The sequence below is a fragment of the Chanos chanos genome, chromosome 4 (genome assembly GCF_902362185.1).
Source record: "Chanos chanos chromosome 4, fChaCha1.1, whole genome shotgun sequence".
Lineage (NCBI taxonomy): Eukaryota > Metazoa > Chordata > Actinopteri > Gonorynchiformes > Chanidae > Chanos > Chanos chanos.
In genome coordinates this window covers 15761101-15784895 of record NC_044498.1, presented here as the reverse complement: position 1 = coordinate 15784895, position 23795 = coordinate 15761101, and the positions used below count along the sequence as shown (strand labels likewise).

The following is a 23795-nucleotide window of genomic DNA, read 5'->3' as shown; positions in this document are numbered from 1 at the left end:
CATTCACATTTTACTTTAAAGTCGAATCGTTTGTAGAGGACATGTTTACTTTATACTATTATTATTATTATTGTTTTTATTAAATTATATATTTACCTTGCTCTGTCCTACCTCTGTTTAAGAAGCAGTGACCATGATGATTATGATGATGATGATGATGAAGAAGAAGAAGAAGAACAACAACAATAATAATCACAATCACCATCATTATCACCATCATCATCTTCGTCATTGTCATTATTATCATGAGCAGCAGCATTATGTAAATAATCGTGAAAACCATGGCACAGGTAAGTAACATAAATGAAAACAACAGTTGCTATGAACAGTCGTAAAATTATTATTATTATTATTATTATTATTATTATTATTATTATTATTAAAGTCAGTTACCAAATCAATATGATGATGAATAAAGTCTTTATTGTGTGAAAAAATATGAATTTAATACATCACATGACTGTATAATATAGTGTACTGAGACAATGTTCATATCGGGGATTGAGATGACCCTGTGGTGAGATCAGCTTCAGCTGGGTCCTCTCCAGAAATGGCGTTTGATAGGATAAGACAGTCTTTGACCTAAAACGATTATTTCTGTCAAAATGACATGCAGGTGGCTTCTCAGGGTCATACACGCTTACATACTTCTTAAAATGGTTAATAGTCTAAACTGTTTCAGACATAAGAACTGATTAACATTCTTTTATTAGTTGCTGGAATGAGTGTTTTTAAGTGAAACAGAAATTGAGGGAAAAATACTTTCATTAAATTATACAACAATGACGTTTGATTTCATGCAACTTCTTTATTGGAATAGCATGACACACAATTGGATTTGGTCTCTGCTAAGATGAAAAACAGCATCTTTAGGTAGCTGGACAGGAGCCAACACTGACGGTTCCACTGACTAGTGCAGCTTTGCTGAAGCTGACAGAGGATTCATTGATTGTGAGGTTCCTCAGGCAACCCGTATAGCCTCTCCTGGTGGCAATGGTTTGTGGGAGTAGAGTTTCTTGAAAGAGAAATACAAAAGCACATTTAAATGTCCTGTTGTTGGTCCCCCAAAATGAAGCAGCACAGATACTTATTGTGAGAAATTCCATGACATACTTTGGATAGTGTTGCTAGGTCAGATGAACCATGGTGACACAGAAATATAAAGTCATGATCTAATGAATCAAGGCCTATTTTAGGGATACTGACCTGGAGCTCCACCTATAAAAACAGGCGTTTTGGAGCTCAATGCTGATGGGTTGATCGGGCCCACGACATGATTAACTTCAGAATCAACGTCCAGCTGGATGACATTGGCATCTCTGATAACTATGATCCAGAGAAGAGATGGAAGATAATAAATCAGCGAAGTATTGTTTTCATTGCTCATCTATGATGTTTTTTCTCTGAGCTTTCCGTGATAAAAAATACACTCATTTTATTATTTGAAAACAAAACAAGTAAAAATTGAGTCAAGAGAGTGTTCACAGAGCTCAGTTCATTTTTAATCTGAAGGATTTGGATGTTTCTTGATGTTTCAAAATGGTCTTGAAGAAAATAGTCAGCACTGTTGGTGACATAAATGAAATCAATACTAGGTCTCCACCTGTGATTCTGTGCCAGTTGCCATCACAGACACCCAGCCTTGGAGACACATGGGTGGAGAACTTTCGGATCCCATTGTTCACCACAACTACAACCTGGGTACAGAGTAGACTTGATTAACATGTTATCTGATACTCTTCTTTACTTTTGGCAGAAGCAGCTAAAAAGTTCACTTTACCTGCCCCTGATGAATGTACATGATGAGGTACTCCTGCTCTGTAGTAAAAACATACAGTAGCACCCCTGACGCCACACGGGGGCGTACTTCCACCACCAGCTCAAACTTCAGGCCCAAGTTGAATGAATCATCTGCAGGGATGGAGTAATAAAACAAGATCACTTAAAATCTAGCCCTCTGTAAAAACCTTACCTCTGATGCCTGCAAACCTGGAATGATTCACCACCCCTTTCTATGCTGAGCTATGTGCACATGTGAAACCTAGATGGCCACGCTGAGGTGTGAAATTGTTCTTTGCTTTTTTAACAGCTGTCTCTCCGTTCCCAAGACCTCTGTGTCTGAAGGAATCCTTCTCTCCTTGCTCTCTCCACTTATCAGATTCTCTAAATCAATCTTAGTACTAAAACTGAATGTCTACAGATGTAACCAAAAGAGTAGAACTGTAACAACCTCAGAAAGGACATCATCTTGCCACTGTTTGTTTTTTCTTCAAACCAGAATGTGGATTCAGTTTTAAAGTGTGTGTATTTGTGTATGTATGTGTGTGTGTGTGTGTGTGTGAGAGAGAGAGAGAGAGCGAGAGAAAGATAGAGAGAGAGAACTTTGTGTTACCTAAGACTACATATCCACCCTCTTCTGAGAAATAAGTCCCAGACTCCACGGGGCCCTCGAAACAAGGAGTAACCCCAAATGTCCGTGACACAGAGGACAGCCAGCGACCGTTGAGCTGTAGGCTCCTAACACAGCCAGTGAAACTGGATGCTGAATTCCTCTGGACAGGGAAAAAAAAACACACGCAGGAGAAAAATAGTGTGGAAGGAGACTAACTGCCCTATAAAAGATCAGTGGATAAAACTTAAAAAGTTATGAGACTAAGGTAAGATAAGATACAGTTTTTTTGCTAATGGCAAAAACACTGTTGGTGATTTAGTGATCCTTGCCAGAGGAGGATTACTGCAGCTGTTTGAGTTTCATTCCACATATTTGAGCGACTACCAGATGAGCAGTAAATGAAAAATGAGGCAGAGAAGACCAAAATTTATTGCTATTTCCTTTGTTGGGTGCAGAGCCTTTTGCAACAGATTCCACAATATTAAATAAACGTGACCTTAAGGGTAAAAAATAGTGGTGCATCTGTACAATGCAAAGTTGTTGTCTGAATCAATACACAGGTTTACCTGTATTGACAATGGGAAATAATATGATTCCAATTAACATACTTAAGAGTTAACATATTTCTTGTGAATGGAGGGTCTGTGCACCATACCTGTATATTCTTCTGGGCTCTCCCGGGAGCTGTGCCACCTATGTAGAGGGGGTCACTGACGTGCCACGAAGTGTTACTGCCTGGTGCTCTGTCCTCCAGCACGGTCAGACCATCAATAATTAATCTGCCCACGTGCCCATTACGGATTAAAATAACCTACAGCAGGAAGGAAAAGAGCGCTGCTATAGTGTGGATGTACAGGAGAGAATATCACATGACATTCGAGTCTTGGAAAAAAAACATTTCTTTTGGCTCTTGGGAAATGGAAAATTAATGAAGCAAACGACAAAAAACAAGGTGACATACATTGTGCCACTGGCCGTCGTTGTATTTCTCATTGCTCTTGATCTTGACCTTATGCTGGCCAATGCTGAAGGAGAAGACCAGTTTCCCGTGAGTTAGGAAAAGAGCCATGTAATCGTCCTCTGCTTCATCCGACACGTAGAAGATGAGTCCAAAAGATGAGTGAGTCTTCAGAGACAGGGAGACATGTGACCTGGGCAGAGGAAAAGAGTGTTCTGTTCACACATACCCTATTCATTGTGAGATATCAAGGGAGCACCTTCAAGAGAGCACCTCATTATAATAATGACTAATAATGATTCCTGGGTCATGAGTGTCAGAATATTGTGCTTAAGCTATGTAATTACTAATTAATAAATCATATGCTGACAGCATTATTTACAATTTCTTTCTAAGCATTATGGTTCGACATAAGATGGGTATTCTGCTTGATAATAGAACTATGAATATTTCATATGCTATATAACAGTGGACGAACAAAACATGTATTATATTGTAGTTACGCTGATATTTACAAAGGACCTAAAGGTTTGCAGTGCAAAGTATTGGTGCTATGATCCTATTGATAAGACTCCTCAAAATCTTTGACTGCACTGAATTCTTGATGTTCTATTTTGTTTACCTACAGATTCATACCTGAATAGATGTAAAACAACAATGTTAAAGACTTCTACCAGTCATCTATTTCACAGACCTTTCTCTGATGGACTCTGCAATATTTGTATACTCGTGCCGGCTGTTGGCAGTGCCACCATAGTGATAGGCATGCCGAGTGGCACGGGGTCGTTGAGATAGGTAACATGGTGCGACCTCTGTGTCAGGGGCATCCAGAGGGTCACTCTTCAATGCCAAAAGGCCATGCGGAACACTGGATTTATCTCTGCCAACCTACACCAATGAAAATAAGCTAAAATAAGCACAAGCTAAAAACTAAAGACAAAACCATGCTTTGGAACATAAATTAACATTTGACCAAAAATGAATGATTAACCAAATGCAATCATAAACACAGACTTACCACAAACTGTTATGTAAGTAACAATAGTGAGTGAAATGTTCAATCAGTTTGCATTAAAAAAAAAGAAAACAGTCTTGAGATTATAAATTTCCAGTACCTTGCGGGAGTGGCCTTGTTTGGTTCTAGAGGAATTTTTGCTCTGTTTGGTGTGCAGAGCCTCCGGAGGTCTCTCCACAGGACACTCCTGTAGTGAGGTCTGCACGTTCTCAGAGTAGCGCTGGAAGTCCTCTGGCTCAATGTCCCGGTCTAATCTAAGGACAAAGAGAGTCACTTATTTCGGCTAAGCTGAGGATATACCACTGTAACCCAAGATATCTCAATGCAGTAACTCTAATTCCAGCAATATTATACAGAATTAAATATTCTATAAGATAGACCTATTTATTTACTAGGGCCTGGGCAAAGGAAGTATTTTTTCACCTATTATACCATGTTTACCACTCCCACTATAATACACAGTAATATCACTGTAATATACACAGAATGAGTAGGTTATATTTTAACAGATTAAAAAGGCTTCCCTGGTATAAATCATGACTGTTCTCTTGTTAACATGAATTGGCTAGAGATGACATGCTGAAGATTCTGATCAGTTTGTGTGTAAGAGTAGTTACCTGCTGATGTAAGCATAGCTGATGCAGCCAGAGAAGTTCTGTATTTTACTCATAGGGGAACCTCCCAAGTAGAATGTCTTGAGGGTGCTTGAGGTTGATGAGGATGAAGAGCTTGGACGATTTTTTTCTTGCTTGTCTTTGTCGTCTACCACAAGTTCATATCTACAGAGGAAAACATATTACTCTTGATTTTGATTATGACACCGTTTAACAGAAAAGAGCAAATCAGTAATAACTACTTTTAAAGGGAGATGAGTAGGCTTTTACTTTCGATTATTCACAGTAGCGACCAGGAAATGAGGTCGTCCATCATTGTAGTTCTTCTTCTGTGACTTGACTTTGGTCCCTCTGGTGTTCATTACAACAGCTCCATTCTCCAGTGAGATAGAAAGCTCATCAGACTGAAAAAAATTAAAAATCTATTTAGCTTATATTAGTTAATTCCTGAAACAGGTAAAAACTAACACAAAAAAGAGCACTTTACCTCATCTGCATGATAGAACAGGAGACCTGTAGACTGCAGTGTTCTGAAATTCAGGCCTCCCTCAAATGTGTCGAAAGGAGACATCTTGGCAGCAGAGCCCAGGTAACCTTCTCCTGTGAAATATGCTTTACGGGACATCTGTATGAATGAAAGACAAGTTAATCACAACATCTTTCTTTCATTTACCTGATGGTCTTAGGTGTTTTGCAAAGCCAAAAAATATTTCTGCAACCTTGTTTCAGGTGGCTAAGTAGCATTTTCATTCATGTTTTAAGTGTAATAGCATTATGAAAGGGGAGTGAGATACATACAAAGGACTCCTCTGGGCACCCACTGCTGATACCAATAGTTCCTGGCTCCTCTAATAAGTTAAAGTCTTTCTTCTGGAACTGGAATCCCTTAACGCACCCCTTCAAACCCACTAAAGAGGAGAGCTCAGGCCTGGGGGAGGAGAGGCACAAAGTAAGCTGATAGATAAAAGCTATAGAACAATTAAGCCTCTGCTTTACCATAACATACAGACCATGCCAACAGTGTCCCCTGTGGCTATTGTATTACAATAGGAGAAGGAGATTACTCAAGGATAGACAGCCCTGAAGGACAAACGGTTTCTGAGGGGTTTGTGATAGGATACGTGAAGCTCTGTTCTTTCACCTGGAGAGAAGAATGCTGGATGGAGCCCCTCCGATGTAAATATCTGAGAAAGGTAAGGTTTTTTTCTCATTTTCCATTGACTTCACATGACTTCTGTCCACCAGCAAAATGATCTTCTTTGAGTGATGATAGATGATTGACACCTGAAAAAAAAAACAGTGCCATGTTACAGCTTCAAAGAAATATATACTTTTCATTCATATTTTAATTGATGTTTTTACTTTGGTTGTATTTTACCTCATGGTATCTTGCATCATTAATTTTCAGTTTTGGTAAGTTACTCTCCATTACGACTGGGCCACCAGTAAACCCAAAGTCATACATGAGGCGCAAGAAACCATTTTTCAGTTCCAGCACAAAGAAATTATCCTACAGGGAAAAAAAAAATATACATGAGAAATTTTCCATAGTAAGGCATGAGTTATTTTTCCTAATAAGCGTGTTCAGACATATAATACGTGATGAAATTTAATTGTAAAACATAGAAACATTAAGGCAATTTATGTTGATATTCTTCTTCTCTTAGCTGAAATGCTGTGTTGCGTCTGTGATGAGAATGAAACTACAATTACCCCGTTGACCATCAGGAAAAGGATGCCATTATTGGCGACTGTCCGCACTTCAATGTCAAACCTGGTGACAATGCCAATTCTCCCTCTTCTTTCAATATCATTCACAAGTGCATATCCAGTGCCATCAAACAGATAGCTAACGACTCGACTCTGGGAGAAGGCCAGCTTATACCTAACATGAAAGAAAACCAGAGGGTTTACTTTTGGATACGTATGGGATATAGCTGTGATTGATCTTTTTTCTGCAAGGAAGAGTGAAAGTAAAGAGACCTTGTGATAAAATAAGACCTGTGACCTCCTTTAGGGGCAAAGCTCAATAGAAGGAACAGTGAGAAATATCTATGGTTCTTTGCTAGGATATTGTTCATCTAAAGAATTCAAATTTAGAATTCAACTTTGAAAGCATGCAAATAAAATTGAAGAGGGATTCTTATACCTGGAGCACGGCACTGATGTAACAACATTCATTTTATAGATTTCTTTAAAGTTGTAGAGACTGATGACATCATTGTTCAAAGTGGCCAGCTCAATACAGCCAACAAAAGGTGCAAGGCTCAGTGCAGGAGGGAGCTGTAAATGAACAAAAGGACCAACATGCCATCAATTATGACAAACATGCTATCCAAACGGAAATGTCTTTTAGTCTTGGAAAAAATGGTGATGGACAGGTTACTGAGCTTCACTGAGCATTGTTCTGAAGGCAGCAAACAGAGCTGCTACTCTATTTCACTTAAAGCCAATTAAACAGTTCATAACCACCTGTAGAAATGATATATTTAAACTATGTAAATGAATTCAGAATGATAAGAGTATGTTAAACAATTAGCTTATGCTATAAGAATTGAAGCGTGACTACATTTTGAAGAGCTTGGATTGGGGAGAAAAAAAAGTGTGTAAATAAATGCACCACCTTGACATCTGGTGGGACACCGCCCACGATAAAAACAGAATCTTTGGCATCCAGATCAAACAGTGAGTCCGTGCCCTCGGCTTCACCCTTTTGGATGAACTTCTGCTCAGCCGTGGTGTCCTGACTGGGTACAGTCAAAAAGACTTTGCCGTGTCTGCCCAACCTGCAACAGTATGCAGGAGAAAGGGATTAGGCTATACCATGTCTACTGTACCAAGTATCAGTGCAGAATGGTAAAGACACTGCAGCTTTCAAACTGGTAGTAAGTGAACAAAAGATGGACTATAGTGTTTTGAAGTACTATATGGTATACTGACCAATGATAAAACTAGACTTTAAAATAAGATTCAGGATTGTTAGTTGTATTTCTGAGAAGGATGCATAAGCAGGTTGAAAAGTCACATGCCATTACACAGAGAGATGTTCACTGGATATGATGCCTTGAATAGCAAACCTGTTCTAAAAGTGACTGTTGTGGAGAGAGAGAGAGAGCACGCTACCTCTCGACTTTGACGAGGTTGAAAACGGGAGGCCATGAGCTGACTGGCTTAGAGCTGAGAGGAATTTCAACATCTTCTCCCCCCAGATTATAGATGAAGACAAGGTTGTCATTTTTGATGGCAAGGCCCATGTAGTCCTTTCTTCCCTAGTTGTATGAAAGATCAAATGTTCCATCATACATTTAATAACTACAAAAGTATGCAAATAACATGGAAATAATTTCAATGTGAACAAAGTTCAGTGATAATCGGAGAGAGAAAATGAATTGTGTAAGCTCACTTCATATCACGTTCGCTATTGGCACCATTTACACACAGGAAGCATGGTTGCCGGTAAATAACATAAAGAAATTTTCCAACCTCAGAAAGGAGAGAACTGCTAAACAAAGCGTCAGAGAAACCATGTGAGGGAAGCTATGCTTTTGTTCTGTATTGATGTGTGTGGGACAGCTATGCTTATGGAAATGATCTTGTGCTTTGAAGGCACACATGCTATTGTTGTTGTCGTCTCTTGGAAACCCTCTGAGAAAGAGGCAACTGTCTGCTCTCTCATGCCTTTCCTGTTCACATGATCACAACCCTCTATTCATCTCCTAGGACTACTCTTTTTGCTTTCATCTCTGCCGTCCTTTGGGTGTAAGTCTCTGAAGTTTCTGTGGCAGAGCTGGGCCTCTCCCTCTCTCTCTCTCTCTCACACACACGCTCCCCTGTATTTCTTTTTTTTCTCTCTCTCCCCCTCTCTCTAAAATACACAAACACGTAGGCCTGAATATCCGTGCACTGGCTGTGTTCCATGCTAAAGCCCTCTAAAAAAGTACTGACCGGAGAGTGAGTTGCCAGCACTCTGTTCTCTTTTTTTCCTTCTCTGTCTTTGTCTTTCTTTCTCTCTCTCTCTCTCTCTTTCTCTCTCTCCTTTGCCCCCCCCCCCCCCCCATCTCTCTCCTATGTGTCTGGTGACCCCTTGTTAACTTCTATAGTTTACTTACATGTTTGTCACCCAGGTACAGAATGAAGCGATCCTCAATCGGGTCTTTGTCAGGGTCTACTCTGATGTACAGACTGATGGAGCTGACTGCCTTTAGCTCCTCCAGGTTGGTGTGGGGTTGCACTTCCACTGCTGACTGACCATTAAACTTCATAGACACTTGTACCTTGTAATAGGCAAAATATTTTATAGGATAAATAGCAAAATAGGGGAAATATTTTGCACACAATGACAGTTTTATGTGCACATTGTTATACACAATCTAGTCCTACATCTTCCATTTTTCCATGGCACTCACAGTTCACAGTGAAGGCTTAACCCCATTACATGCAGGATATCAGAATAAACATGATTTCTTTGGGGTTTCAAAGCTGATATTTTCTTTGTTCGTGGCCAGACGTTGGCTTGATTTCTCTTTGGCCAGACATTCTGGCTTTATTTTACCTTCTTGGCCACACTCCTGGCCTGGGCAATGAGCTCTCTGATCCTCATGATGTTGACGGAGACATTATTCACAGGCTTTTTCTCCTCAACTACTCGAAGCTTACTCAGCAGTTCAGGCACGATTTCAGACAAATTCTCCACTGAGAACAACACAGCAGGTAGGAATGTACAGTCAGACTGAGGTTGCTCAACATAGCTGGAATAACGTTTAATGTGCATGTACTTCTTATTATCTAGCTACTTCCCATCAAAACTTTGTGCTCCTTGTGGCAGAACATTTCCATGTACAAGGTAAACTGCACATACAAATGACATATTTATTGCACTGCAAGGACAATTTAATGCTATGTGCCTTAAGAGTTACATGGAAAAAGGCATGAGGTTACCAGATAGGAGGTTTACCTGCTATGCCAGCAGAGTCTACAGCACGGTCATACGCTTCAGCAGAGTACTCATTGTTTTTCATATTATTGGACCACCTTTCCACTCTTTCACTGATGGGAGTGATGGTCTGCAGAACTTCCGCGGAACGGTTTAGAGTTCCTTCCGCCACCTCTCTGGTGAACTCAAGGCGCTTTGGGGTTCGATCTGAATTTAGTTCAAAGCACAAGGAACAAAGATATAAAGTAAAACCAGAAAAATCAGTGAGTCAGAGAACAGAGTGCTTTTTCATTCAGTTGTTTAAAGAAGGTAACATTTTCCTAGAGGAGGTTTCAGAGGCAGAGCTGTGGTGAGAAAGCTGTCTCTAACCTGTATGTATTGCGGTGATATCATTCAGGATTTCAGAGAGTTTGTTCTTTGAGGAGTCCATCATCTCCTTTGTTTCCTCTACGTATTTTGCAATGTCTAGGACATTTGACTCAGCCTCTAGGAAAGGAATACATTTACTATCAATGATTAAGACAAAATAGCATTTAATTAAAGTAATTCTTCATCCAGAAAAAGCAGTACTCAAAGGAAAATGTATGTGAGACTGTCTGGTAGTATGTATGCTGAGAAAACAGATAAAGCTTAGCATTGGTCAAACTAAGCAAGCGATGTCAGATTTCACTGGGTTTTAGTAAAGTCATCATCAGATTTCAAGAAATGCAGTGCATAGTACCTGTCTGCTTTAAGTATAAGGACATAGACTCTTTGAAGACATTATCACTCCCCGTTGTCAGGAAGTTCAGCTGAGTGTTAATCCCATCAACAGCCTAATCATGACAACAGAGGAAATGGAATTAGTTTTACAGACTTCTTGTCTGTGATCACGGCTGGGATAGATAATTAGCTTATATAGTTAAACATAATGCAGATAAAATTTGGAAGGAGGTAAGCCAGTCTGGTTTTTGGAAACTTTTAATCTTTGGATTTAGCTGGTTATATTTATTTGATAAATTTACTTAAGATTTGAGAGACATCAAGTTGTATTAGGCTGATTGTCTTAAATTCACCACCACGAACTAATGTGTGATATTTGAGTAAATGAATGGTTTTGGGGGAACTGAAAACTTTGAACAATAGAATAATTTTGAATGATTTAAAATTGTACTTGGACTTACATCCTGTGCTCTGTTTGCTACATCATGGGTAGCCAGTGCAGTGATGTTGGCTTCATCAATGTACTTCACAATGTTGTCATACACATTAGATGCATCCAGAGCTTTCTTCACAAATCCATTTGCATCACTGCCTTTCAGATTACTGAAGAGAAAATGTACATGTTTCAGCAGTAGATGAGCATGGAGTACAAACATGGAAAAAAATAGTATTAGGGGATTAAGTAATAAGGGCAACATGGCTACAAGATGTTGTAATATTTGTTTATCACTGCATACATGGAACAATCTGTTAGCTTTTGACAGCCTGAAGAAGAAAAAAGATTAGCCCCTGAATTTTTACAGTCCGCTTTTTGTATGAGGAGCAAATCATACACATGTGGTTACAACAAACCTGCTATCATTGCCAAGTATTGTGAAATGGTCTGATCTTCTGGGGCTGTAACATTTTACAATCTACATTAAATAGTGCCATATACATTATACTGTGTGTCTTGACAAAATGGTGCTCTAAGGAATTTGTTTATCACTTTGGGAGAAGCGTAACTCTTCTGTGTGTATGGCAGAAATGGGCAAATAAACTACACTTCAATAGAGAGAAATGACACAACAGTGTAATGAATGATTGAAGCAAAATATCTAATAGCAGGGTTAAATGGAACTCACTATTCCAACTCATCAGCCTGACTCAGCAGATCTTGAGCATGCTCAGTAGCTCTCTGGACCAGTTCCCTGTCAGCGAGGGAGAGGTTCTCTGTCTTCTCCTTCAGTAGTTTTGTGGCGCCATCAATCGCAGCGTGGTACTCACTCACATTCTACACACAGTCACAGATCAAAACATGAGATCTGGAATCAGTCTGTTTCCCACGGTCTAATCCAATACAGACAATCATTGACAAAGGCTCAGTGTTTTTAGGCCGCTGGCTAAATTGTATTTAAACTGTCCCAAAGAAGTGCTAAATCACATTAACGGTTTGACTCTTTTTTGTTGATCTTCTTCCGTACATAGCTGTAGACGGAAATGTATGAGAACAGTACCAAAATTTGATTACATTTAGAATATTTACAATTTTTAAATATTTAGAAAGCATTAGGTAATCCATCAAAGGGCATGGATTTGTAAGAGAGATCTCAAATGGCTTTGTCAACTGTCTACTCTCACTATTATGACTCTTTGTTAACAAAAACTGCATGTATAGTAAACCGAATTCTCTCTGTACCAACACCATGGCTTCCAGTTCAGCCAAACCCATCCCTGCATCGCCGATGATATCACCAGCCATTCTGAGGGTCTCGTTTACAGCCTCATAGTTCTCTGTCAGCCGTTGTTGCTGTGCCTGTAAACATGGAGATGAAAAAGCTGAGCTCAGCCACCATACACTGCACCTCATCCATGTTCTCTGGGTGCCTTTGCACGCTTCTCATCTCTCTCAGTGCTTAGTTTTGTTTTACATAGCAATCTGGGTATTTCAAATACATTAACGAAGATGTAAAGATCTGTGAAGATGTAACATCTAAATTATTAACCTATGTTTCATTGCATTTGAATGTAGGCATAAGGGAAATGAGCGTATCTTCATGAGTGTATCTAGACATTGCATGGACAGCTAACCGATGCTGATGGTGACGTACAGTATATTATCCCCATGGTGACACCATGTTTCCGTGGATACATTGGCTTACACTGACCAACCTCTGTTGTCTGAGGGGCAAACCCCGGATTAAATGAGGCCTCCTGTTTGGACAGCTTAGCATTCATGACTGAAGCCATGGAGATCACTGAGACAGATAGCCAAAACTATGCCTCAGTCACAATTCATTATGGAAAGCACAATTGCCCTTCAGAATGGGTGTGCATGTGCATGACAGTGGGTCTAGTTTTGTTTGAAACCCAAAAGCATTGTGAATTCTCATGGGTGTGAATGGAAATCACAGGCAAAGCATATTTTAATTCGATGTTGTAAATGCCTTGACACAATTTCAAAAATGAGAGAAGGTAAGATGCACCTCTACCACTTTGACAATCTCTCCATCACAGTTAATCCACCTCATTCCGCGGAAGTATTAGAGAGCAATTTATTGTGAGGAAGAGAATGTCTCCCTGATAATGTCCTGTTTATGTTATGTAACCTTGTACAGCAGCTGTTCCCGGGGGTCTATTTCATTCTCCCAAACACCATGGTTATTTAGACAGCTCTGGCTGGCTATGTGCTACACAGTGACTAACATAAAGGATCAATGAAGTTTCAAGGGCACAAAATGCCTTCTAGTTAGAGATCCATGTTGGCATGTCTGGCACAATTTAGAGTATACCGACAGATATCTGATCCAATATCAGTTTGCATCCCAGAGGTGAACAGACCACTGTGGTTATACAGATTTACAGTTATGATTCTGTGTGAATACAAACAGAACAACCAAAATAACATAAATAAATAAAGAAAGAAAGAAAAGAAAACTGCACTGTAAAAAATGATTTGATCAGTAATTTATGTTAACATCTTTCTTTCATTTACTTCAACTTGTAAAAATAATTTATGCATTTCAACTGAATTTTATGAGTTTTCAGTGTTTCAACTCAAGTTGTGCAATAAAGTCAGTGCAATGAAGTCTAAATTTGAAGGGCCCGGATGAACTAGTAAATCTAATTTGATTTAACTTGAAACTTTAAGGCAGCAATAGAACTTAAGTTTTTAAGTTGAACCGGTGGAAATTTTTTACAGTGTGGAGGATCTGAGAAGTCCACTGAAAAAAGAAATGTTTAAGGATTTAAGAAATGTTCACAATAGAAGTGTTTTGGAACAAGAGTAAAACAGTGTATTATTCAGATTTTATCAGGAGAAGGTTGAGTTATGAAATTATGTTGAAAATGTTTGAGGGTGGATGAACGGTCAGTACAGAATCACTGAACTGTGGGGGTTACCTCATTCCTCTGGTATTTAAACTGGTTGGATCTGTGCCTGGCCAGGGTCTGCTGCACGGTGTCCTCAGCCTTCTGCAGGAGGTCCTGGGCCTCAGAGAGCTTGGAGGTGAAACGTGACAGGACCTCCCTTATGGGAGAGAGACGGCCCTCTGTTCCCAGCAACTTCTTTTCCAACTGACGGACTTTTCTGAGAACTAAACATACCAACAGCATAGCTTTAGATACATGGTGAACAAACAACAGTGCTAAGGGAGAGCTAGATGCACTCATACATATGCAGAAACACACACTCAAATATGCAAGGACACACACACACACACACACACACACACAGACACACACACACACACAGACACACACACACACGCACACACATTTGCGTGAACTTACGTTCATGGGCCTCCGAGGATTCATCAGTTGCAACAGGCTCTTTTGGGGACAGATCTAGTGTCCTCATCCAGTTGACCATTCTCTCAGCTTCAGCAGTCTTCTGCCTGACAACTTCAGGCTGCAGCTCCTGATGCACACTGTACACTTCCCAGTCACTGATCATCTCTGAGTCAATGGGAAAAGACACACACACACACACACACACACACACACAGGGGTCATTTTAGGACTTTTTGCCCCAAAACAAACCTCTCAAATGTATTCTACTGAAGAGTGATAAATGGTTCCCAAAACTGATTTATTTGTGATGGTGGTGAACAGATTAAATGGGAAGTTATGCACTTAAATGAGGCAGAGAATGAATTAAAGTGATGGGATTTTGGTTTATACTGTCCACTGGTCTAGTACATAGCCACTAAAAGGCTATAATATCACAGCACAGCACTACAGGGAGTAATGGGCCAAGAACAGGTCAGTGTTAACTAATGTACCATTAATCAGTGAGGAGACTCATACAGGAGTTCTTTGACCTTGCTTTACCTTCTATAAGGATGTTGAGTGAGGAGAGATTAGCAGCAATTCCCTCTGCTAGCGTAGAACTGTGCAGGGTATCGTCATCCACTAAGTCTCCCAGGGACTTCACTTCATACTCCTGGCAGAACATTATAGCATCGGCAAACAAATCAGCTTTAACAGTACAGCACAGTCCAAGACTATCAATGAAGCAGAACTCAAAGTCTTGCTTAAGGCTCAATCTCAGCAAGTAGAAGTAAGCCAAGAAAAGGAGAAAAGCAAGAAATACCTTCTTTTCCAACAGAATCATTTCAGATTCAACATCCGGCAGGTCCACTTCTATATATTCCGTCCTAGTCCACATTTGAGCTGACTTATTTTTCCAGTCCACAAACTGGGTCTATGGCAGAAATGTGGCACAGGTGGTTTATAAAGTGAAAGTGATGTGCTGATAGATGAATAAGGTATGACAGAGGCTGTACCTGTATCCGGTGGGCTGTATAGTTGTAATACTTGAGACGGTCATTGGCAGCTGCTCCACTGGAGATGTTCAGTACACTGACCTTCAGTTGGTCCAAGGTTTTATTAGACTGACGGATATCATCAATCAGATTCCAGATACACTTATCGCATTCTGAGAAGCAGATTAAAAAACAGGGATGGGGTAAGGGTCAGTTTCTGCATTTCATATATAAACTTTTGCTCACTCAGCACTGTAGGAGTTTTTTTTTTTGAGTGTTTGCCTGAGATTCGAAACATTCTATTATTCTGCTGGTGACTGCTCTATTATTTATACTGAGATATTGATTGTTGATCGTTTCATCCGTTTACTGTTTTACCTTCACGTTAATTTCATTGGAGATGGGCTAATAAAGTATGATGTATACTGATGTATTCAGTCATATTGTATTGTTCTGTATTATATAATATCCGTATTCTCTATATATTTTCATACTACATCATACTATACCACATCAAAGGGTATTACACAGTATCACATCTTCCTCTATAATGCTTCCCATGTTGTGAATTTCACTTAAAACAGTAGCAACTCCCCTACACATTTGTCTAATCTACGTAACATGTCCATTACTGTGTTATTCATGTTTCTGTTTTATTTATTATCCATTTTCAGGCAGATAATAACAGTAGCTCTCAGCACTTCCTTCCATTGTGTGACAAAAGCATCTGTTTTTCCGCTGTGATCCACTCACTGATGGTGCATTCATTGATCTGTGAGGATTCAGGCAGGCACTCTCCTGTGTGCATGTCACAATGGCCTTCAGGACAGTCACACTCTGTATGGTAGAAGCACATATACAACACATTACACTATGGTACCACTCTTGCATAGTCTTCAGAGGCACTTCAGGAGATGAACATGGGACAGATGTTTACTGTGGTGAAGTGGTGCTGCAACTACAGTATAGCTCCTAAATGCTGGAACGGCTCTGGCAGGCAGCAGCACAAATAAGTCAATATGGATGATGATGTCATAAGATACTCCTCTGTTGTAATCCATCTGGTTGTGTGCAGATGTCAGAAGGCTTGTGTCCATATGGATGCTTTGCTGAGCTCAGAAAGGAGTGGGTGTGGGAAGAGTGGATTTCCACACTTGGGAACAGATAACTACTTTTTCCACAGAAGTTGGATTTTTTTTTTTCAAGGCTGACAAGAGAATCTGGGGGTGGCTGGCTGAAGCTTGAGAAAGGAAGTGTTTTTTGAAGGATGTGTAACTTACTCCGGCATCCAGCAGGGCTATAGTCCCAGTAGCCAGGCAGACATCGCTCGCAGTACCGCCCCCCGGCTCCTGGGCGGCACTGGCACGCATGTGTAAGAGGATGGCAGGTGGCACGCAGAGAGGCAGGGGCGCACTCGCACCTGCGACAGCCCATGCAACCTCCAAATCCAAAGTAGCCCTCCTGTGAGCGCAAATGCATATTAACCTTTCTATGTAGCTACATTCTCATTAATGTTGACTTTTCAGAGGCTCATGTAGAACAGCTGCTTCATACCATGTTAGGTCCCAAAAATATGAAATGTTTCTCTGAGGGAGTCATAGCCAAAAGCTTTAGCTGATCTCCATAAGGCATTTATGATAGTGCATTACATATGTTAATAAATACAGTAGTGTCACTGACAAATTCATGAATGCTCACTTCAAGAACCAGAGATAAACCAAGTGTCTTACTTCACACTGGTCACAGAGGCGACCTTTCACCCCTGGCTTGCAATGACAAATTCCAGTTCTGTCATCACAAGATGCAGTGCCACATTTGTTGCATGCACACTCTGGGGAGAAAAGTGAAAACAAGCAGATATAAGAAAAAAGTTCCACTATGACACTTCAGCGGCAGAGAAAAAGAAAGGAAATAAATGATCAGATATTTCTTTGAAATCAAGTTAGTGAAATATGTACTTATGTGCAATTAAACTGGAATTAAGTTAAAATCTCTTCAAAAGCAGCAGTTTTAAGAAGTTGAAATAACACATACAAAAGTCCATTGATAGTTCAAAACGCTATTCTTGCACTGGAGCTCAGATGACAAAGGAGGGTAGCAGGGTGATTTACGTAATGCTATACTGTCTCAGACGAATGTTCAGGTCGTATCAGTATGCCACACGTGGAATTCACACCACTCTGAAGGACCAGCTGTATAAACATGTGAATCAATTTTCCAGGACCTCAACTGACAAATGCCATTATACGCAGGCTTATGTCTATAACATGGATTATGGAATGCAAAAGGCTAATATCAAAAAGAAGGGAAGGTCATATTTTATTAGTTATATCCCAGAGCACATTAGGCAGAGACAAAAAGAATTGAATGGTTAGCTGCTGTTGTTAGATTACTCTTCACTATTGGAGATTGCCAGTCTATGCCCTGGCTGCTCTATATCCTCTCAGTAAGTTTTGCCCTGTCTGGGAAATGTTGTGCACGGGGTAAATAGACTGTTGACGTTACCTCTGCAGTTCTTGGCGATGACTGCGTCTCCATAAAACCCAGGGGCACACCTCTCGCAGTTGGCACCAGCTGTGCTTCCCCAGCAGTGGAGACATTGGCCAGTCACGTTATGGCATTCATTGAAGATCAGATTAGGGTCCGAGTTTCCATTGCAATCACACTTCTTACACAAGCTGCCAATCTGCATAGGATTCCCATAGTAACCAGGGGCACACCTAGGGGACAGCGAATACAAACAGGTTCCAAATCTTATCTTTAAAGGTGCGAAGGCTGTGTCTTCTCATATCTAAACAGTGGAAAAGATTCCCTCTACTATAACACTTCATGTCAAGAGATCAAACATTACACGGAAATCCCTTAACAATAAAAAACTACAATTCATTCCACTTAATTTACTTTCATACAGTACATTCTCTTTACTTCTACTTGGTCCAGTTCATATATATATGTGTGTGTATATATATATATATATATAAAAGAAAATGTCAAACAACATGAGAAATGATATAGCCTAGCTGCTCTATTTGTGGATGCATACAAATGCAAATGGGTGAAGACTGATTAGATGATATGTTCCCATGAGAGACTAAAGGAGGACTCAGGGAGAGAAGACTTTTTCGCCAGGTCCTCGTCAGCACTGACCTCTCACAGTAATGTCCGGCATAACCATCTTGGCACATGCACCGCAAAACAATGCCCCGCTTGTCACAGTGCTCAGCAAAGCTGGCAAGAGAGAATATGAAACAGTATTTACATCAAAGAGTGATGGACATGATGCTGTGTGTAAAAAGGCTATAGAGCAGTAATTCGGAGGCAGGGCAGGGAATGTCTAGGTGCTTACTTGTTAGAGAGAAGGGAGAGAGGGCAAGCACAGGGTCTACACTCATGGCGACCACTTGGGTAAATTTCAGGCATAAAACCATCCACACATCTCTCACAGAAATTTCCAGTGGAATGGTCTCTGCAATTCTAGGTCAGAAAGAGAGAAAGAAGAGTCTAAACAAACTATTCTACATTCCAAACTTTGATTCAAATTGGACTAAGATTCAGCAAAGTCCATGATGTATCAAAGGCCATCAGTGTTTGATGGGAAGTTACAGATGTGTTGTTTTTTTTATAGTAATGAAAAGAAACAAAATTAAGAGTCTGAAATGCAACAGGAGGCTTCCATGATATTACATACATTTTCACTGCATTGTTCAAATTCTAGGTTTTGAAGACGTAGTATTTGAAAAACACTTACAATGCAAATGCCTGTGATATCTTCACATGTATCTGCATGTCCTTTACAGTTACATGGCAGGCAATCGTTCAGTTCACTTAGGAAATACCCTTTCGCACAGACCTGGAAGGCAAAACAAAACCCAATCTTCAACCCAATGGAGAATGTTCAAAACAAAAACATTTCCTGTAACTGAAAAAGCAAGAAATGATTGGAGACACAGATACGTAACTAAAAGCATATTTTCTGTCAAAGAGCCCTTGGGCCTGAGATAGTTACTGTCCAGATAATGAATAATTAATGTACATGTGGAGCAGTTTAACTGAAGGAATGACTGGAGGTACTTTGACTGTTTTGCCGTCATTAAAGCAGATTTTTCCATGCTTAAACTTCTTCAGTAGAGGAACACCTGGAAGCACTTTGATTGTTTTACTGTCACAATTTTTTCCATGTTTAAACTTCTTCAGCTACAACATCTTAAGATATAGTAAACACCCCTTTAAGGTCCAGTGATGGATGTACAACCCTGCCTACTGCATTCACAAACACTAAGTTCTAGCATTTTATTGTATGTGTATAGTATGGCATTATTACAATCTTTAGGTCTACATTTGAGAGATGTTTATAGGCTGCTCAGGTCCAAGTATTGGTGAACTGCACTCTTTGGAACTGCTGTTTAATGTTTTATTTAAAGGGAAACAAGAGAATTTTTTGTGGATGCATGTGTAAATGGAAACAAACTTCCCTTTCTTCCAATGTCAGATCCTCTCTCTTATGTGTCTGACAAAAATGTGAACTTGAGTTGTGATCTTTGTTCCGTAAGGAGGAGTGTCTGATCATTCATTTTCCATAACAGTCCGTAGTTTCACTAAGAGACTCTTACAGTGGAGACAATAAGGCTCTGTTCACACTACAAGGCACAATACAAAGTCGCACCCCACCATGTCTCACAGAGTGAATTGTACGTTTGTTGTCGTGCCCATAGTGACCAGGACCCATGCACACCCAGGCAAGTACGCACAGAGAGAAAGAGAGAGAGAGAGAGAGAGAAAGAGAGAGAGAGAGAGAGAGAGAGAGAGAGAGAGAGAGAGAGAGAGAGAGAGAGAAAAAGCAAGAGACGACCCAGTTGTGATGCATATTTTCCCCAGACCTCTCAAGGCACCAAGCGTATGAGCTAATGCGAAACATCCTGTGAGCGGCTATGCAGACACTTTCCTGCAGGCCTTTCCTGTGCTTTTCCTGTCTAATACGCTAAAACATCTATAACAGAGGGCAAATGAAACCATAAATGACTCTGTGGAGATTGGTATTTGTATGAAAACTAAAAAAAGAACCAGTTTTACCTGAAAGTGTGACCATTACTTAATGTGTTATACTATACTGCCACAATATTTATAAAATTAAGGTCCTGTTCACAATAAATAGTACAGAAAACAATGTTTTATATTGCATATTTTGAATATTTTATATTTTAAAACTGAATTAACCCTTTAGACCCCCCCCTCCCAAGAACCTCGAGAATACATGACATAGGCTACATTACAGTTGCAAAGACACGAGCAAATTAAAGCTCTTTCTTTTGGCTACAGTAATTGTCTCATGTGTGTCGTCGTTGTTAATTAAAAGCTGTACTGTAGCAGATTTGATTATATGAGACTCTGTCAGGATTGGTCAAACAGCTGGACCTGGAATCCACCAAGGAATTTGAGAGCATGAGATCATGGGAAGCTGGAGCAGATACTCTTCATGAGGGTTATAAGTTCTCAGTGTGTGGGTGGAGGAATCTGGAACAAGTTTTGAATAAAGCAGTAACTGTAATTTTTTTTTTCTTAACAGTTGGTGTGCTGTTATTTTAGAAACTAATAAGTACTATTATTAAGGCATATATATTTCATATATATATATATATATATATATATATATATTTACACATTCAGAGGTTGTAAGTTACTGTTGTTGAAAAGGAGCAACATAAATTTCAAAGGAAAGAGCAATGCTCAGAATCTGTACTGAACTTTGATGAAATCTTTCTGTTATGAGAGGTATTTCTGTCACATTCAGTATGTTCCCATTGCTGTGGAGAACAATGCCAACATTCACAGAGCCACAAGGCCTTGTGTTCTGTCACTGTGGTCAGTTTTATTGTGATTGAGCTACACAGAATGGACTAGACTGATAGCATAGATATTGTAGTGCAAGTCAATTGAACGGGAAACTCAAAGATTATAAAATACTTACTTTTGTTCGTGGTCTTTCAATGTCTCGAAATTTTCTGTCTGTGACTATTTTCTTTGGTTTGAAACATGTTAACTGGGAATTATTGTCTGTCACCATTTGAAAGAAATTGTTTAATTTAACTAAGAAATCAAAACAGTGGAGGTGATGGATTGAAATGGACTGATTCACAACATTACACATTCTAAACACCATGCAACATCTGCTTCTCAAAGGGTTAAACAAAAAACGCTTAAGGCCCTGAGCATTGCTCTCCTGAACATCTCTCACAGGAAGCGCACTGGAAAAATACTGCAGAATCTGTGTGAAAAACACTGCAGAACTGCACCACTGTCCAAAGTAAACACGCATCTGACATGGAGGAGAGAGGCTATCGCTAAGTTGTGTACTGGTATAGAGCCCACAGCCTCCCTGCCTGCACCCCATTCCTCACAACGAACAACAGACAGTCTGTTTACTTTGGCTTGGTTGATGGGGATCAGCTGAGGGTTTACATATTCTGCTCAAGATAGAGAGAGTAGAGAGAAGCTTTCCAAGTGTTTGTTTCTTCATACTGCACAGTCTCCAAGTAAACTAGACAAATCACGAGGACGTCATCCTTATCAAACCACGGAGAGGAGACATCTCGTCTACACTGGCCTTCCTTCGTGAGACTGCTTGGTCACTGCGACCAAGAACACCGATCCAGTCAGTCAGTAAGAGGGAAAGATGTCTACTGTTGAATATTCAGCATTCTCGTATTCACAGATTCTCATTTTAGCCGTATCTACCTCACACAGCAAGTTCACTAGTATCAAATAAACTCTAATTGTATTTGTATGTTCCCACACTCACCAGAGTGGAATGATAGTAAATCTCTTGGAGCTTGGAGTTAATTGGACACTGGTGCATTTGCTGTGTATGTATTATCTTCTCTTGTTCTCCTACAACATGGGCTCATATGTTTGTGTTCATGTAGCTTCCCTTGATAAAACAAGACATTAGCGTAGATTCACTATTAATAAACGCATCGGCGTTATCCTCAGTGTTTCCATGCTTTTGGCTGCTCAAAGGGGTAGTGTTTGTACTGGGCACTAGGTACTGGCTACAGCTGCTCTCCACTACAGCTCACATGAATTCCATTATGAGTCTGCTATGGGTTGCGTGCAGAGTGACAAGGCCCTCATGTACGCTACAGCTCAGCAAAAAAAAACAAAAAAAAATGACCCAGAGAGAGAGAGAGAGCCACAGCAGCTGCTGCTGAGGGGTTACGCTCGAGACGGCACTGACCCTCAAATCAAAACACACCACCATCAAAAAGTTCAAACAGATCTCAGCCAGAGCAACTTAATCCGCTTCCTTTCTTTTAACTCGATAACATACCTAATTGGTCACATTGTTCATGTTCCTGAGTACCAATGTTGGAGTCTCTACATCTCTTCCAGTGTTTGTTAAGCTCTCTGAAATGATGCAACATTTTGGATTTGTAAAATGTCATGCTAGAAAGAGGCAAGCAGAGGAAGCACAGATGCATACCAAGAAGTGGACTTACTTTGAACACAGTGGACTGCTGCTGTGGGAGCCCATAAGCACCAGTTGGACGGACAATCCCTGAGAGGATGGAGAGGAGGCAAAGCATTGGCAGTGTCAGAGAAGCCATTTGCCCTTGCTGTGTTTGTCTGGGGCTGTAAAGATGCCTCTCCGAAGTCTCTTTGGGACTCACTGGATTCCCTCGGTCCACTGCTCCTGCTGGTTTAACTTTCCTTCTGATTCTCACTTCCAGATGCAACACAGCGCTTGCTCAACCGCGCCAGCCAAACCCAACCCAGCCCAGCCCAGCCCAGCCGAAGTCCTCTAACACAAACTCCCTGCGCTTCCTCCTCTCTCTCCCTCACCCCCACCCCCCTTGTCTCCCTCAGCAGTCCCTGCCTCTTCCCATAGCTCAGACTTAAATCACAAGCAGATGGGAAGCCAGAAGTCACGAGAGAAAGAGAGAAAGAGTGTGTAAATATGTTTGTGTGTGTGTGTGTGTGAGAGAGAGTGAGAGAGAGAAAGAAGGAAAGAAAGAAGGAAAGTAAGAAGGAAAGAAAGAAACATAGGAAAGAAAGAAAGCAAGAAATAAGGTGTTACTTAGGTCTTGTGTTGCATGCAGTTGTTGTCCTCTTGAGTGTCATAGCTGTCCATTTGATTAGTAGTATGGGACAAAGAGAGAGAGTAACGAGAAGCTGTTTCCTGTCTCTGGCTCATGGCACAATTTCACCTCTGGTAAGTTTGTCCCTCCCCCCACTGCCCAGTAAAGCTTCGGCCAACAGTGTGCACTGCAAGTGAAAACCCCTCTTGGTTCCTCTTCTAAATAGCCAATCTGCCCTAGCTTTGACTCTGACCTCTTTCTCTCTGTTTGTTCTTGTAGGTCATGTAGTCAAAGAAGGTGCTATATTTATGAAAATGGTGTTAGTAGTAAGGGCCTCTGTTTCCAAGGTTGGAGTGAAAAACGT

At 40.3% G+C, this 23795-nt stretch overlaps 1 protein-coding gene across 1 annotated transcript; it reads right to left on the bottom strand.

The window, feature by feature from the left end:
- Window positions 1-867: 867 nt before the first annotated feature.
- lama4 (laminin, alpha 4) lies at window positions 868-23031 on the bottom strand. Its single transcript, XM_030771090.1, has 40 exons — window positions 22853-23031; window positions 19108-19209; window positions 18706-18833; window positions 18507-18587; window positions 17865-18079; window positions 17090-17190; window positions 16640-16820; window positions 16113-16196; window positions 15381-15532; window positions 15188-15298; window positions 14926-15037; window positions 14386-14550; window positions 13996-14189; window positions 12293-12409; window positions 11739-11887; window positions 11076-11217; window positions 10634-10727; window positions 10282-10398; window positions 9934-10119; window positions 9532-9671; window positions 9089-9253; window positions 8103-8248; window positions 7603-7765; window positions 7129-7262; window positions 6693-6864; window positions 6358-6489; window positions 6121-6263; window positions 5778-5907; window positions 5467-5604; window positions 5250-5383; window positions 4983-5144; window positions 4466-4619; window positions 4045-4238; window positions 3354-3543; window positions 3048-3203; window positions 2393-2552; window positions 1781-1911; window positions 1604-1697; window positions 1207-1326; window positions 868-1015 (listed from the first exon to the last, which is right to left on the bottom strand). The coding sequence occupies exons 1-40, from the start codon at window positions 22958-22960 to the stop codon at window positions 870-872; spliced, it is 5643 nt and encodes a 1880-aa protein (XP_030626950.1). The 5' UTR covers window positions 22961-23031; the 3' UTR covers window positions 868-869.
- Between the last annotated feature and the right edge of the window lie 764 nt (window positions 23032-23795).

What these genes read in the sequence shown, in the direction of transcription:
- lama4 (XM_030771090.1), bottom strand. Translation starts at nt 22,960, where the DNA reads ATGGCTTCTCTGACACTGCCAATGCTTTGCCTCCTCTCCATCCTCTCA. An exon ending in ACTCAACATCCTTATAGAAG is followed by an intron (nt 14,551 to 14,925) that starts GTAAAGCAAGGT and finishes CCATTGACTCAG; the next exon opens with AGATGATCAGTGACTGGGAA. An exon ending in GTGTCCCACCAGATGTCAAG is followed by an intron (nt 7,263 to 7,602) that starts GTGGTGCATTTA and finishes GTTCATTTACAG; the next exon opens with CTCCCTCCTGCACTGAGCCT.